This window comes from Chanos chanos, chromosome 5 (assembly GCF_902362185.1).
Source record: "Chanos chanos chromosome 5, fChaCha1.1, whole genome shotgun sequence".
Taxonomy (NCBI): Eukaryota; Metazoa; Chordata; class Actinopteri; order Gonorynchiformes; family Chanidae; genus Chanos; species Chanos chanos.
The window spans coordinates 20,024,522-20,038,925 of NC_044499.1; the positions used below are offsets into that span (position 1 = coordinate 20,024,522).

Sequence of the window (14,404 nt, forward strand, 5' to 3'; positions counted from 1 at the left end):
ATTGGACCTTTCCTTAATACTTTTTCCTTGCAGCCCAGTGGCATTCAGAATGCGGATAAATACAGTGAATTGACACTGGAGAGGTAATTCCCCCTTTGCTCTCTCTCTCCCCCTCTCTCTCTCTCTCTCTCTCTCTCTCTCTCTTTCTTTCTTTCTTTCTCTCTCTTTTAGTCCAGTTTCATGAGAAAGTAAAACTCAGGTATGTGTGGGCTTTCCCTTTCTTAAGTCTGACCAGACTATCTGCCAAGGTGACCCCAGAAACTCTCCTGTCAGTCATTAATTCCCCTTTAATATACTGAGTGCTGGAGGAATCAACTCACACTCCTGGAGGAGCTGCTACCTTCACCTTCCAAAAAACTACTCTTCCTCTCCACTTCCTGTCGATCTTAGTTCTCCTCCTCCAGATAAAAGAAAAAAAAAGGAGGAGAAGAGCTTTAGGGAATGGCTGACCGTGTTGGCGCTGTCTGGCTATAAAAATGGTGAGATAGTCTGATATGCATCGCATTGAACCTTTGAAATGTGGATTTGTGGATCACACTGTCGTGATCTCTCTCCAGCACAGGCTCCAAGCAATGGTCCAGAGCCAGCGGACACCCATTTAAAGAGCTCAGAGTTATGTTCAGCGTCAGGAATGAATCTGAGCCTTATTTACTTCTGTTGTGGCGATGGAAATGTTTCGTGTGTAGAACTACCTGGACCCGTTTCAGGGCACTTGCTTATTCCAGGGTCATTTCCCGTAGTCACAAGTTAAGCAGGATAAATGTGACCCCAGTCTCCACCCCACTTAAAACAAAACTGAGAACACATCTTGTTAAGGACAGTCAGCGTCTGTTAGTGTTTAATGTCAAAACATGAGCCACTGCAGGCAACAGAATCAATTCAAGTACAACATACAGCCAGTATATACCAACGAATCCACAGGAAAATAAACAAAACTTTAGAATTAAGGAATGGGTGACAAACTCCATACATTGAATGTGTGTCTGTGTGTGTGTGTATGTGTGTGTGTGTTTGTGTGTGTGTTTGTGTGAGTGTGTGTGTGTGTGTGTTTTAACATTCATAAGAACACTTAATTACATTTGCAGCGCTACAACAGGCAGCATGGTTCCATAATTTGGCCATTGCTGGAATGACTTAAACTAGTTTTAACTTATCTACGTCACCTTGCATTTATTTTCATATTATTTAAGGTTCCTGTCACTGCATGGCTGAGCCCATGTTTTAGGGATCCATTGGGTTTCGGTTTCAAGTCTGCTCTGCTCTGCTCTCAGCTCATTAAAGGCCATAGCAAGGTCATCGTTAACGATAATTTTCTCAAAGAAGTGGCCATATTCGCTCTCCATGACCTGGGCACAGGCAATCATATCCTCAAAGTCCTCCTCCTAAGAAAAAAAAACCCACAAAAAAAAAAATTATTCACATGGAATACATCCATAAGAAGAGGATAACCTTACTTAAACAGTGCAGGCATAAAATGGCTCCAAAACAGAAGAGCTGTGTAACAGTGTAACATTTGTGTAAGCAGTTCATTTTTTGTGCGTTTTACAATTCATAGACTTATTATTGATTACATTTTAAAGATTAATGAAGCAGATGGTACCATCTCTGTACTCTCTGTTCTTATAGACGATATGTAAGCATCCCATCTCTAGTGGTTGACATACCATACAACATTTCTGTAGAGCTGGGTTTTTTCTGGTCCCACATGTGGGAATCCACTCAAGGGCACGTCTGCGTTTTGGGCTATCTCTAACACAGCTTATTGGTTGAATGGGATGGTGTAAGAGTTCCACAGGACAGCAATGAGGAGCTGTTTTTACAGAGGTCTTGGCGCAGTTGATCAGTATGATGTGGCTGAACATTTGTTGTTTTAACCGCTGCACAAATGCATATCAACCACCCTGAAAACTCTACACAGAGTCACGCTTGAACACTATGCTTGAGGCGTCTGTAATGGAGAGTTCAGAGTACTTCAACCATCAGAGTGTTCATCATTTTTGTACGAGGCACGTTTTGCTGATTCTTAAAAGTGCACATTCTCTGTCATAAAGACTGAATCTTGCTCATAAAGATGTCCGATTTTATTTCATTTTTTTACGAATTTAAAAAAAATAAAACGTCCAACGCTCATGAGTCATACCAATAAGATTTGGACTCTGGTCAAAAAAAAGATGTAAAATGTAATAAAACAGAAATATACAGCATTAGGGCAAACAAAGCAATTTCCAAATGCAGGTTGTTAAATCATTTACTTAATGCACTCCGACAGTCACTGTCCACTAATAAAATAATAAAATAAATGACATGTTTCGTGTTTTTGTCCTCGGGCGCCAGTAGCATGTACCGGCATGTGAAACAGCGTTCCAGGTGTGTGAGAAATGACCTCATCGTTTTTATAAAACCCCTGGGTGGATCAAGGTGTTCATGCTAACAGCATGACCCAGATGGGAACTGAGTGGGGTTACCAACTAACAACTTAACCAAACCCCTTGACCCCTGGGCTCCCCAAAAAACATACTCTCGGCATGAAGGGCAGTCGGGGGAGCTGGAGCTGGGTGCACTTATGGAGGAGAGCACACCTGCAGCCCACCCTGTAGTGGTTTTAAAAGGGACCTTTGGCTCTCCAGTGTATTAAACGCCAAAAGGAGCTTAAGAAGGGTTATGACAAAGGGTCATGTGACCTCGTCTACCTCAAGGCTTCACGGGACTCTAGTAGTGATTAAAAATGGTAGTCCCAGTGAGGGTGTAACGAGGTGATTGAAAGGACTTAACTAGTGACCACTGTTGATCAAACTCTAAGAGACAAAGTACACATTGTAAAACATTACAGATTCTTTGTGCGGTCCAATCTTCAGACTCTAGACATACGCCACAGGGCTTTCTGAGGTCACTTAAATATGAAATCTGTCAACAAGGGGCGTGAACTCAAAAACTAATCATCAATAGTTGTAAATCCCATGAGGTAATAAGAAAAATGTTGTGGTGCTAACTTACTGTGAAAGTCTTTGTGGGCTTGGCTTCATCCTCATTGGAGATGACTTTTGCTTTTCTCCGACTCAGCTGCAGTTGCTCTAATGGAGGTGGCTTCACAAATATCACATATGGCTTAAATTCTGCTGTGTAAATGTCCTTAATAGTCTGTTGAAAGGAAGAAGAAATGGTTTGGTTCGTTTTTTAAATTGATCAGTCATCAAATCAACAACAAGATACCCTGGTGTTTCAAAACATGCATGTTACCTGGAACACATTACAGTTGTGGAGTGTATTTTAACACATACTGACAAATAGCAACGAAAGAACTTCAGATACTGATTTTCCATTGTATTTAGTTACATCCAAATAAAAAGAAGCCTACCCTAACATTACAACAATGCTCTAGTTATGATAAATATTCTTCTGAGAGCGTTATAATCCCTAAGGATATTATTGACCTGGGTATTTGATTACAATAGTTTGTGGCTCTTTTTAACCCCTCAGAGCCAGAACCATAGCAGCCAAGCTATGATATGCCACCTACACTTAACTAAAGCAATCTTACAACCTCCAAAAAAACCACTGCTAACTTGAGAATGGCTAATTTCAAATATGTGCCAAGATAGCATGTTTGGGAATGTTTCTATAAATGTTACAATCTGACGAAAAATAATCAGACCACAGGAAATGTACCAATTGGAGCAAGGCTGTCAGAGACGCCGGATCCAAAATGACATAATTCTTGCCCCTGGATTTTCAGCTCCAAAGTCAACAAATATGACATGTAATATAGGACTCTCCGGCCTTCTCTTTCTCTCTCAGATAAATGGAAGTGTTCCGAGAACGAACATGTTTGTGTCATGCTCTGCTGGAGAAGGCTATGGAGAATGTGTGGGTCTGTAACAACCTGTCATATAATCTGGATGTATTTGAATTTCTATGTAAGGCATGTTTTATACCAGCCTCCCTGAACGTCTACCACAAAGCTCTCCCACACACTGCCACACACTCACACACACACACACACACAAACACACACACACACACACACACACTGAGGGCTTGTCACTCACACTGGGCTCCACGTCCAGCAGGCACACCTTATGCTCCTCTAGGACCTTGTGCACCGAATTCACACTGGTTCCATAGTAGTTCCCTTTATACTCACCATACTCAATGAATCTTAAAGAGAGAGAGAGAGAGAGAGAGAGAGATTAGTTCTCTTGTCCTCACAAGAATAGGCTAGTGAAGGACAGAGGAAATGAAACTGATATCCAATAAATAATCAGATTTGACACGACCACTAATAGCAGGGGATTTACACATCAGCTTTCGGTTGGTTAAATGGAGCCACTGTCACGTTTGACTGACAGGCCTTTTAAGCAATAGGGGAAGCTGGAGCCTGAAACACTTCGATGTTGTTTGCCAAATGAACTGTGGTCATTTCCATACACACATCCCTCTGCTCTGTGTATATGTGGCACATTAGAGTGGTAGCAGTTTTGGCCTGGATGCGACGTGTTCCTTCAGCAAGAGAGGAAAATGGGAAGAGGCCCAAACCAACATCGAAATGCCCCATCTTACTTCTCTCATCTCCTGTTCTGCTTTAGCATTAGTGATAATAACATGGTTCAAAAAAAAAAAAAAAAAAAAACTTCTGGCTCCTCACACAAGGATCATTCAGAGTAAGTTGTAGCATATTTTTGGAGATCACCCTTCCAGACGTTTTGGCACTGTAAGGCTTTATCTAATCTTCTATGTTACACTTTCAATTGGAGCCACCTGTTTTTTCAAACCCTCAGGGACAAGAGCCAACAACTTTATCCAGGTCTCATAGCAGAGATATAGCATGCTAACGTAGTGTTCCCCATAAAATCCTCACAAAATACACATTTTTTTTATACTCCCTTAATTTAGTCATCTTGAATTTGAGATGATAAAATTTATAGTAAAGCTAACAAACACATCTCATATGCAGTCATGTATAACCATGTTTATTTATCATGTAAAAATCAACTCCATGACTGCTACATGATGTGTTTATATCTTCCTGGAAAACAAAAAATCTTGAATAAAAGTTTATCATTAATACTTTACCAGGCTATTTTATATTGCATTTGTTTTCAATAAATAAACAGAATATGAAAAACAAATAAAACAGTTTACAGCCTTTGCGAGTTTTGATCATTTGAATCTTTGATATAGTGCCCTACGACTGGTCTTCCTACCAGCACAATCAAAATGACAATTGTCAAGTAACAACTACTTCAGCAGACTGATACAAAGACACTCTCTCTCTCTCTCTCTCTCTCTCTCTCTCTCTCTCTCTCCCTCTCTCTCCGTCTGTCTGTCTCCCCCTCTCTTTTGTGTTGGCATGTCTGGCTGTTTAGTGTCTTTGGGATATACTCTCATTGCAGTCTCCCTCTCTCTCTGACTTCACTCTCCCTCTCTGAGTAACAAGACAAAAAGTCATTTCAAACCACAGATGAATGTTAAAATGTTCCCTCTGTTCAATATAATCTGACACTGTGCGTGGACACATGTTTTTCAGATTTCCTGTTGCTTTCGAGTGAAAACGAGAGAAAGTGGGTATTTCCTGTCAATTTTGGTTGCCATTGTCAGCTTGAAACCATAAATGGATTACTTACTGTCGATGATGTAAGTACCAGGACCATCTCTGAAGACTTTGAGAGAATAGTCAGCTTCAGTCATTTCATTTCAAAGGAGCCAAAAACCATATATTACCAATAACCACATGAGAAATCACTAGTTTCAAATTAAAATTTTCTAGTTGCAACTGCTGCTGTGCTGTATACATGTATACCAGATGGGGGTCAAAGAAAGTTTTATGTATGGTTTCTATCCTTGTTCTTTTGGCCTACACTGCAAATGAACTGGATAAATAAATGTTTTACAGTAACAAAAAATGGAATTTTCAGAGTTGAAATATCAACTCTTTTTTTAGGTATGTTGACACAATGGAACGGAGACAAGCAAAAGGAGCTTTGTGAGTGGGGCACATGATCAAACTATTTTAACGTTCCTATAGGGACCCATTGCACCTGACCAATATCATAAACTACAGCTCGAAATGTCTGAGAGTTATACTGTGCCTACTTGCGCTCGAGTATGTTTTTTTCGAATGTGTGTCTGGAGACAAAGTGATACTCCACTCCACCTCTCTCCTGCTTTCTGGGAGCCCGGGTAGTGTCTGTGGAGGAGGAGACGGGGGGAGAGAGAGAGAGAGAGAGAGAGAGAGAGAGAGAGAGAGTAAAGGGCTGTTTAAGTGTTTAAAAATGCAAATGAAATTCATTGCTTTTACCAGGTTCTTAAGTTCACAGAGAAGGATTCCATCAGAGAGAGTTCAGAAACAGTTCATCAGTATAAATGGCCGTTAATATCCACTGATTTCTTCTGCAACCACATTTGCTTCCAACTATTTACTAAATATAAATAGAATTTTTAAAATTGAACTCAACACAAGGATCGTAGTTCAACAAATATGAGTAGTATACTGGTCTCTGTATGGTGGCGTACGAGTAACTCAAAAAACAAAGGAAACACTTAAGAGTAAATGAGGGATACAAAGTGCATTCGAAGCATCTGTTTCCGCACAAGTGTGATTCTTGAGTTAAGTTCATTTACATTCAGTTATGCTTACAGTCAAAAATGCTGGACATGCCCCAGTCCCATTACTCAGGTTCTATGACTTGAAGAGTTTTCTGCGATTCTGAAAGACAAGTGACTGCTGGGACATGTTTTGTAAGGAGCTTTAGTGACGAAGACTGTTCAACTCACGGACATCTCGCGAGAAACGGCGGGAAAAAGTGATGTCGGCGTGAGAGACTGAGGGAAAGACATCATCGGCTGTTTTCATCTGTGGTCAGATGTACCTACCCCTACAGGATGACCGTGTCCCCATTTACAGGCCAAGAGTCACCGGTTGGTTTGATGAGCATGCAAACTATGTGCCATGGTCATCTGAGTCACCAGATCTCAACCCAGCTGGACAATTATAAGAAATTCTGGAGTAGTAGCTGAGACACCTTTTTCTGCTACCATCAACAAAATACCAAATGACAGAGTTTCTGGTGAAGGAATGAAGCTGCTTCCCTCTGGTAAAACCTCCACAAAACGCAAAGTGATGATGTTGCTTCCCCGTAACAAGAGTTTTAGATACTTGCACAGTGCATTCCAACAAGGAGCACTGAAGCTCCTCTGGTGACATGTGGCGGCTCCATCCCCTATTACAATGCTACACTGATGTTCACCTTTATTCTGGCAGTTCTCTGTCCTTTGTCAAGTTAGGTATCACTTTTCTACATTGCCTTTAATATTGATTGCTGAAATCTAAACATGCAATGGAACTGCTTTGGTCTGTTACACAAGGGCTAAGGGTCAGAGATAGGGTTTGGGGTTATGCTTTGCTGATATAACACGTGTGTGTAATCGACCGTGTGGAGAGCAGCATAAAGGCCTGTTTTAACTAGACTGAGTCACACTGAAAGCATGCTCAGAGGTGAGTTTAACAAGGACAGAGAATACCTGCCACCCACCCGCTCTCTAATTGTCCACACGTTCCACACATGCTCCAAAGTAAACTATAAACCTTTTATCACCACTGAAAGGCCACAAGACAAGGCCTGTGTGTGTGTGTGTGTGTGTGTGTGTGTGTGTGTGTGTGGTGGGGGTGGGGGGCACAATTGCATCACTCTGCATTTTCAGATGCAGCCAAAACAGTTCATGAAGAGGTGATACGACGATTTATTGAACTTCCGTTAACATCTATGTTCACCTCGTAAATTTAACTCAATTTTATCTTTTAATAATCATTCCATGAAAAAATTCAGTTTTGGGCCAACATTCATTCGGATCATCTCTGTATATTTCACTGCTCACCACTTTTAACTTGAGCTGCTTGCTAACCTCATAACAACAGCAGCTTAATTTCACCAATAAAAACAGAATCTCTTCCATAATCTGTGCCCTAGAATGCAGATGACACATCGATTTCACATTGATTCACTCCCTCATGTAATTTGACCTTCTGGAAACTTTGGGGCAGTCTCTGGATTTACAATTAAGAAATCTTTGCTTATTCCCAGAAATGACTGTCACTCAAGAAGTAACTTACTTAGCTCTCCAGCTAAATACCTTGGTGAGTACTTCCTCTGCGTCAGTTGCTAAGACTTTTTGTGCAAACACATTGAAGACGAATGAAGATGACGTTAATAGATGGATGCCCCTACTAGCATCTGATCCCTCTCGTTTTTCAGAGGTGAAAATGAATGCTTTCTAATCGGCTTTAAGCTATATGTTACCTTTAGCTCTCCCAATGGGCTACTGGTCAAAGAGGAATTCTATACTTTGTCAACTCATGTAGAATAGCAACTGCCGTCTGTTTTATGGTGCCGTAACTACTGGTTGAATCCAGATGTAACCTCCCCATGGAAGGAGACAAAGATCTGATATCTCCATCTAAAAAATTTCTTATTCCTGGCCGTAGCAGGCGAAAAATGTTCATTTTAGTTTGGCCTCATAATTACATGCATGTTAAAAAAAACTTCTTGTTCTTGTCACGGGGTGGAAAGATGATGTGAGCCAGGTAACCATTTCAGTCCTGGAAGGGGAGCTTTACAAAATTGAGTTACAGCAACACACACATGTGCCAAAGATACTGCGTCAACGGCACCAGTGTAAGGGGATGCAGGTATGTTGGCGCTCCGGACGATCTGGAGACAATCCAAGGCCATGGGTTGGTTGCCAACTCAGGGAAGGAGCGGGCACTGTGACCAGCTTCAGGACATTCAGGCCGGGATCCAAACCCGGGTCTCCGGCTCAGCCACTGAGTATCTCTCCTTTGCTCTACGTTGCTGGCAGTGTTCGCTTCCACTTCAATCGAATCTGGCAGTGGCTGCTTCCTGCGGCAACTCAGCGGCAGGCTCTGGAACTGGGAAGAGACCTGGACCCACTGCTGGCCTCTGCACTCTTCCTCCATTCAACTGGCGGCAGTCATTTCCGGTAGTGGGACAGCAGAGTCTGGGGAACAGGGCAGAGATGTTTCCCGAACACTGCCACAACACCCTCTCCCTTCCCTTTCCTTCCCTTCCCCAAATTCCTGCTTTTCCCCTGCAGCTCATGCCCCTCTTCACTGAGCAGCCAGCCATGCCTCCTTAATGTTTCCATTGGAGGCTTCTCCAAACTCAGCACAGCACTGATCTTCCAGGGGCCTGGTTGTCACTGTCCTCTTTGGCAAAACCACTGCTACTCTCTTCTGATGAACTTTTTGTTGAGGAGCTATGAGCTCAAAGATATGGATAGAATATGGATATAAAGGATGAAGGTTAAATAAAAAATTGAACAATCCTCACTAAGTTTCTGAGACCTAATCTACCCAAATCAATGGCAGTAAACCCACTACCTTAAGAATGCGAAAGAGCAGAATAGGTACATAGTACATATAGACTGTAGATATAAAACCCAACACATAAAGTAAACTATAGTTATCCTCCTTAAAAAAAAAAAAGAAATATTACATTATAAATAAAAATTCAAATAAAGCAGATATCTTTATAACGGGGATTTAGCTCTGAGGAAAAAAGATTTATAGAAAAAGAGAAGTGATTGGGACCACTACCAGCTACCCTTCAGCAAACAAAGTAAAAACCAACAATGGAACTAGGACCATTTGTCTTCAGGGGTGCAACAGCTCCAATCCACAGCCGTAACTGTCATGTATATTAAACGGCGTGTGCCGACTCTAAATCACGCGGTTCACCTCGCCGATCAATTCTAAGCACTCTGCTCTCAAACACGTAAATCAAACAAATGTATTTGTCAGATACAGTTAGATACAACAGGGTTAGCGCTGGTGCTTGGACCCTGGTCAGAAATATGGCGAGCAGTTGGTTAAGCCATCCAGGGGAGAGAAAGGCGAGCCAAACGCCAGCTGAAGGGAGAGGAGGAGGAGGAGGAGGAGGAGGCATGGCATCTGTCCAGCATAGAGAAAAACTGTTGCCAGCTCCATCACCCGACGCTGTCAGTCCGGCTGCGAAAAACTTGTGATGACTTTGTTTTTTCTCCATCACTCTCAGACTGGCAGGAGAGAAGCTTAAACTAAACCCCCATAGAGAAGGCTCCTCTTTGACGGATGACAGTCCAGTCAACAGCTACCAAGAGCGAGTGTGGATTTAAACTAAGTCTTGTGGTAAACCCAGCGACTCACATTTAGATCATTCTCCAAACTCTCACTTGAGTTTGAGATTAACGTGTAGGCCTCGTTGGCTTGATTTTTATACAAATGTTGAATTTGCTGAGCCTTATTTGGCAGGCATTGCATGAGAGGGTAATGCTTTTTTTTAGTGCTGTTGAAGGTGTTTATATGGAATTTACACTGGCCACAAGTGCAAACATGTCGGATAACAGTGGATTAGCATACTCACGTGGCACAGCTACATCAAATCGTTCAGGGTCAGAAATCAGCAATTTCTTTTTTAATTCACTCACACCCACCCCTGCAGGCCCTGGAGCAGGAAAGGGAAAGAGAAGATACAGAGAGAGAGAGAGAGAGAGAGAGAGAGAGAGAGAGAGAGAACATCATCAAAAAAATACATTAGTTTTAATTAAAATACATACACAATTAACATACAAATTTAACAAAATATTGTTCTGAAAATATCTTTTCTCCTCTATGCTCTCATTTTAAACATTCCACATTCAACAACAAGTACAGAATATGTATCTCAAAGATTTACACTTCCTTTATTTTTGCTCACAGCACACACTGATTTAAATTTCCGAATGCTTTCAAAACTGAACAAATCCAACACAAAGACAGACCTTGTTCATGGAACCAGTATCAAAATTAGAAACACATATATTCATCAGTATACAGATTTACAGTCCAAAAACAATTTGACCACTGTCTTCATAACTTCAGCATAAATTTTCAAGTGTTTTACGATATGGATTTAAAGACCCTAGACCAGACCAACAGAACTGAGATTAACTGCTCCAGTGCGATCCACGCTTGTAAGCATCTTTGAAGCTGAGAATTCATGGGGGACATGTACTGTACACTGTCTGTCTATGAAGTGCCTGTGGAATGAAGCAGCTCCTTATCCCAGTAGGCATCTGTGTTATCCATTTGTAGGGGCGTGAGTGCAATGCTGATGGAATAATGCTGTATTGATTTCACTCTGCGGCTCCAGTATTTTGCGCCTCTCTCTCTCTTTCTCTCTCTCTCTCTCTCTCCTCCTAAAAACACAGATCCTGTCTTGGTACTGGCCTCACGACACTCCCAGAAGGAAAAGATATAATATAGTAGAGGCAAGACAAAGAACCTGTTTGAGAGATTCAGAATCAGCTTGTGCAAAAAACCTGCGGAGCGCACGATTACCTCTTGAGGGAACATCTTCGAGCATCAAAGTCAACACATTTTTCCTCACAGTGTGCATCAGTCACAAATGGACTGCTGGTGAAAAGTAGGATTCCATGAATACCCACCATTCTAATCATGCATGAAATGGCCTGAGCCAATAACAGCATACAGTTCAGCATAGCTTTTCACTACAAATGGCTTTTACAGAGGAGAAAACAAAACAAAAAGTGAAATAAATGAGACTGGAATGGAAAAAAAAGTAATCTTCCTGTTTTGCCTTATATGGGCATACTTCTCACACCTGACTAACTCATTATTAGACAACACTGAATGAAGGACTTGGTAGGTCCTCTGTGTCCTTGTCTGAAATTAGTTTTGCAAACACATTTAATGGGTTGGTAATAGATCCACCACATACTATTATTCAAGATATGCGAGTACCACTTTAAATAGAAACCTGTCATTTGTACTGTACTGCAATTTTCTCGAGTTCAAACTTTAAAAGTGGATGTATGAACTCACTTGAAAGGTCGAAAATAAATACAGATATTGTGTGTACTGTATCTACTTTTAAAAAAAAATTAGAATTAGAAATAACAATATAACACACATGCGCGCATGCGCGCACACACACACACACACACCACATACATGTAACTTTATACATATATGTATGTGGTGTGTGTGTGTGTTTGTGCTTTTATTGTGTGTATATTTTATTGTTGAACTTGGTCACAGGAACAGAGACAGAAACCTTAGAGAAAATATCTTGCGCACTGCTTTGGTTGTAAAGTTGTTGTTTATGTTTGCCAGTTTCTGTAGTGGTAACAGACATGGCAGGCTTGGAACCCTTCTGGAGTAAATCCAGCTCTGGTCTGTGAGTGTTTTGGCATGTAGTCCAGGTTAGGGCTCGGTTTAGTTTAAGGAGGATCTGTGGAGGAGGCTGGAGGCGAGATGATCATGCTCTTGTACAATTCTGTTGGTTTGTGAAATAAGCCTTACATTCACTTTCATCTCCTGGCCAACACTTCTCACCGCCCCTGACAGATCCTGCAATTCCTTTTCTAAAAGAGACCAGAAAGACGTATTTTTCTTTCAACGTCGCAGAAAAAAAACAAAAAAAACAAAACAAATAATCTCAGGCAGTTGTACACCCTCTGAGACTGAATGTTCATATATAATATTTTGATCCAAGCTGCCACTGGAGTTTTTCCTTTTCTCTAAAACAATCATTTTCTCTAAAACAATAAATACTTTACTGGCCAAAAAACACCTATCTTTTTCAAATATTTTAAAGAAAACAAAATATTCCATTTCGTCAAAAACTCCACGGTAAGGTTTCAGGATGGGTGTCTGCCATAAAGTCCCATTTCTCACTATGGTCGTTTTCTAAAGTCCTTGTACCTGATGAACTGTGGCACCGTGGGGACTTAAATGACACTAGACAACAACAGCGGGTGCAGTGGAGTTGCTCCAGCTGAACTGGAGGTGACCAGTTGAGCCAGGCATAGCCAGCGTGTTTGGAGGACGGGCGCACGCCCACTCGTTTGGCTCACACAGAGTCCACCGTTTGAAATGACATTAGAAAGGACATACAGCAGGCCCAGAGCTCAGCTCCTGGCAGACCAATAAAAGCAGATACACGCAGCAGAGTAATGTCTCACTGTAACTCCGCCGATTGTAAAACTATCCATGAGGTACTTTTGAAGGTATAAATTCTGTTAGGAAATATCAAGATACAAAGAGAAGCCTTCCTTTAAAAGTATTTATTTAAATATCAATTGAAGACTTCCAGGTTTGGAGGACAGACAAGCTCAACCATTTGCAAACTTTTAGCATGAATAATTGTAATTATATACGGATATTCAGCAGTCTTATGTATAGAAAAGGGGCGCAGAGATGTTGTGCACTTTCGACGCCAGAACATTCTTCCAAGAGCTAATTACTTAACAATGCTTTTGGTTACAATGCAGCAGCAAAGGAAAATACCTTCTCCCATTTCTTGTGATGGATTCAGTACAAATAAATAGTGAAGTTGGTAGAGCACAGGAATCTGCGTGAATGCCGACCATTCACTGACGACAGGAATAATCTGCTGTGGGTTGAGGGATCAAACCGTTCTGTGTTGAATATGTCAGTATATTCACTTTGTCTTGTACAAACAACAGCTGCTTGCAGTGGAGTTTAATGGAAAATTCATCCAATCGTTTTTTGGGGTTTTTTTTTTCAGGAATATCACGTTTCCTCACACTCACCGACCAGAAGCACCAGGCGGTGCTGTGCTCCAGGCTCCTTGTGGTACGGCACCACCTCCTGATAGGTTGGGAACTGGCTAGCAACCTGACCATCACTTTTCCTCCACCTATCCTGAGCCTCTCTTCTACTCAGACGGAAACTCCTCCTTAGGCCCGCTGCAAGAAATACATAAAGTTTCTTTGTTGAATTATTATAGAATTATTTGATTAATACTTCATTATTACGTGTTTACTTTGTTTTGAGTTATATGTCTGAAATTTCACATGAGGGGTAAACCGTTGGACTCAATTTTTAATGGTCGCAAATGTTTACACAACAAAACATTGCAGACATTATTTGTAAGTGCTGCGGTCCATTAAAAATTCAGTGATAACTAAATGTTAGCATTGAACTTATTCTCAGTGATGCAATTCATAAGCAATCTGTTTGCCATAATGCTCATTTATTACCATATTAACTGGGTGGAATATCAAAACACACCTAAGTTGTAACAGTTAAGCTGGCAGCCCTCAGCCCAAGACAGATTTTATGAAAGGATAGACAATGACTGCTTCTTAACACTGACAGATGGGAGTTTTAAAGCACCAGTCTCAAACAGAGATACTTTAAATGTTGCTTCTGGCATTTAACAAAATGATTAATGATTACAAACTGCACGTCTGTGCTCAGAAGAGACCGAGAGTTTGGACTGGTAAAAAATAACAACATAGTTTCAATACTTTCCACAACATAAGAAAACCACAGGCACACTGCATAAGGGAGAGCATAAAGGCCTGTATCTCAATTTCTTATTCT

At 41.1% G+C, this 14,404-nt stretch overlaps 1 protein-coding gene across 1 annotated transcript in view; it reads right to left on the bottom strand.

Moving 5' to 3' along the window:
* Positions 1-1,181: 1,181 nt before the first annotated feature.
* Positions 1,182-14,404, bottom strand: part of mpp7b (MAGUK p55 scaffold protein 7b) — a 33,809-nt gene continuing 20,586 nt past the window's right edge. The window contains exons 12-17 of the mRNA XM_030774754.1: positions 13,609-13,764; positions 10,416-10,496; positions 6,091-6,184; positions 4,047-4,155; positions 2,995-3,138; positions 1,182-1,382 (exon numbers count right to left, since the gene is read on the bottom strand). Coding sequence (XP_030630614.1) covers positions 1,182-1,382; positions 2,995-3,138; positions 4,047-4,155; positions 6,091-6,184; positions 10,416-10,496; positions 13,609-13,764 — 785 coding nt within the window. The remainder of the gene's footprint in view (positions 1,383-2,994; positions 3,139-4,046; positions 4,156-6,090; positions 6,185-10,415; positions 10,497-13,608; positions 13,765-14,404) is intronic.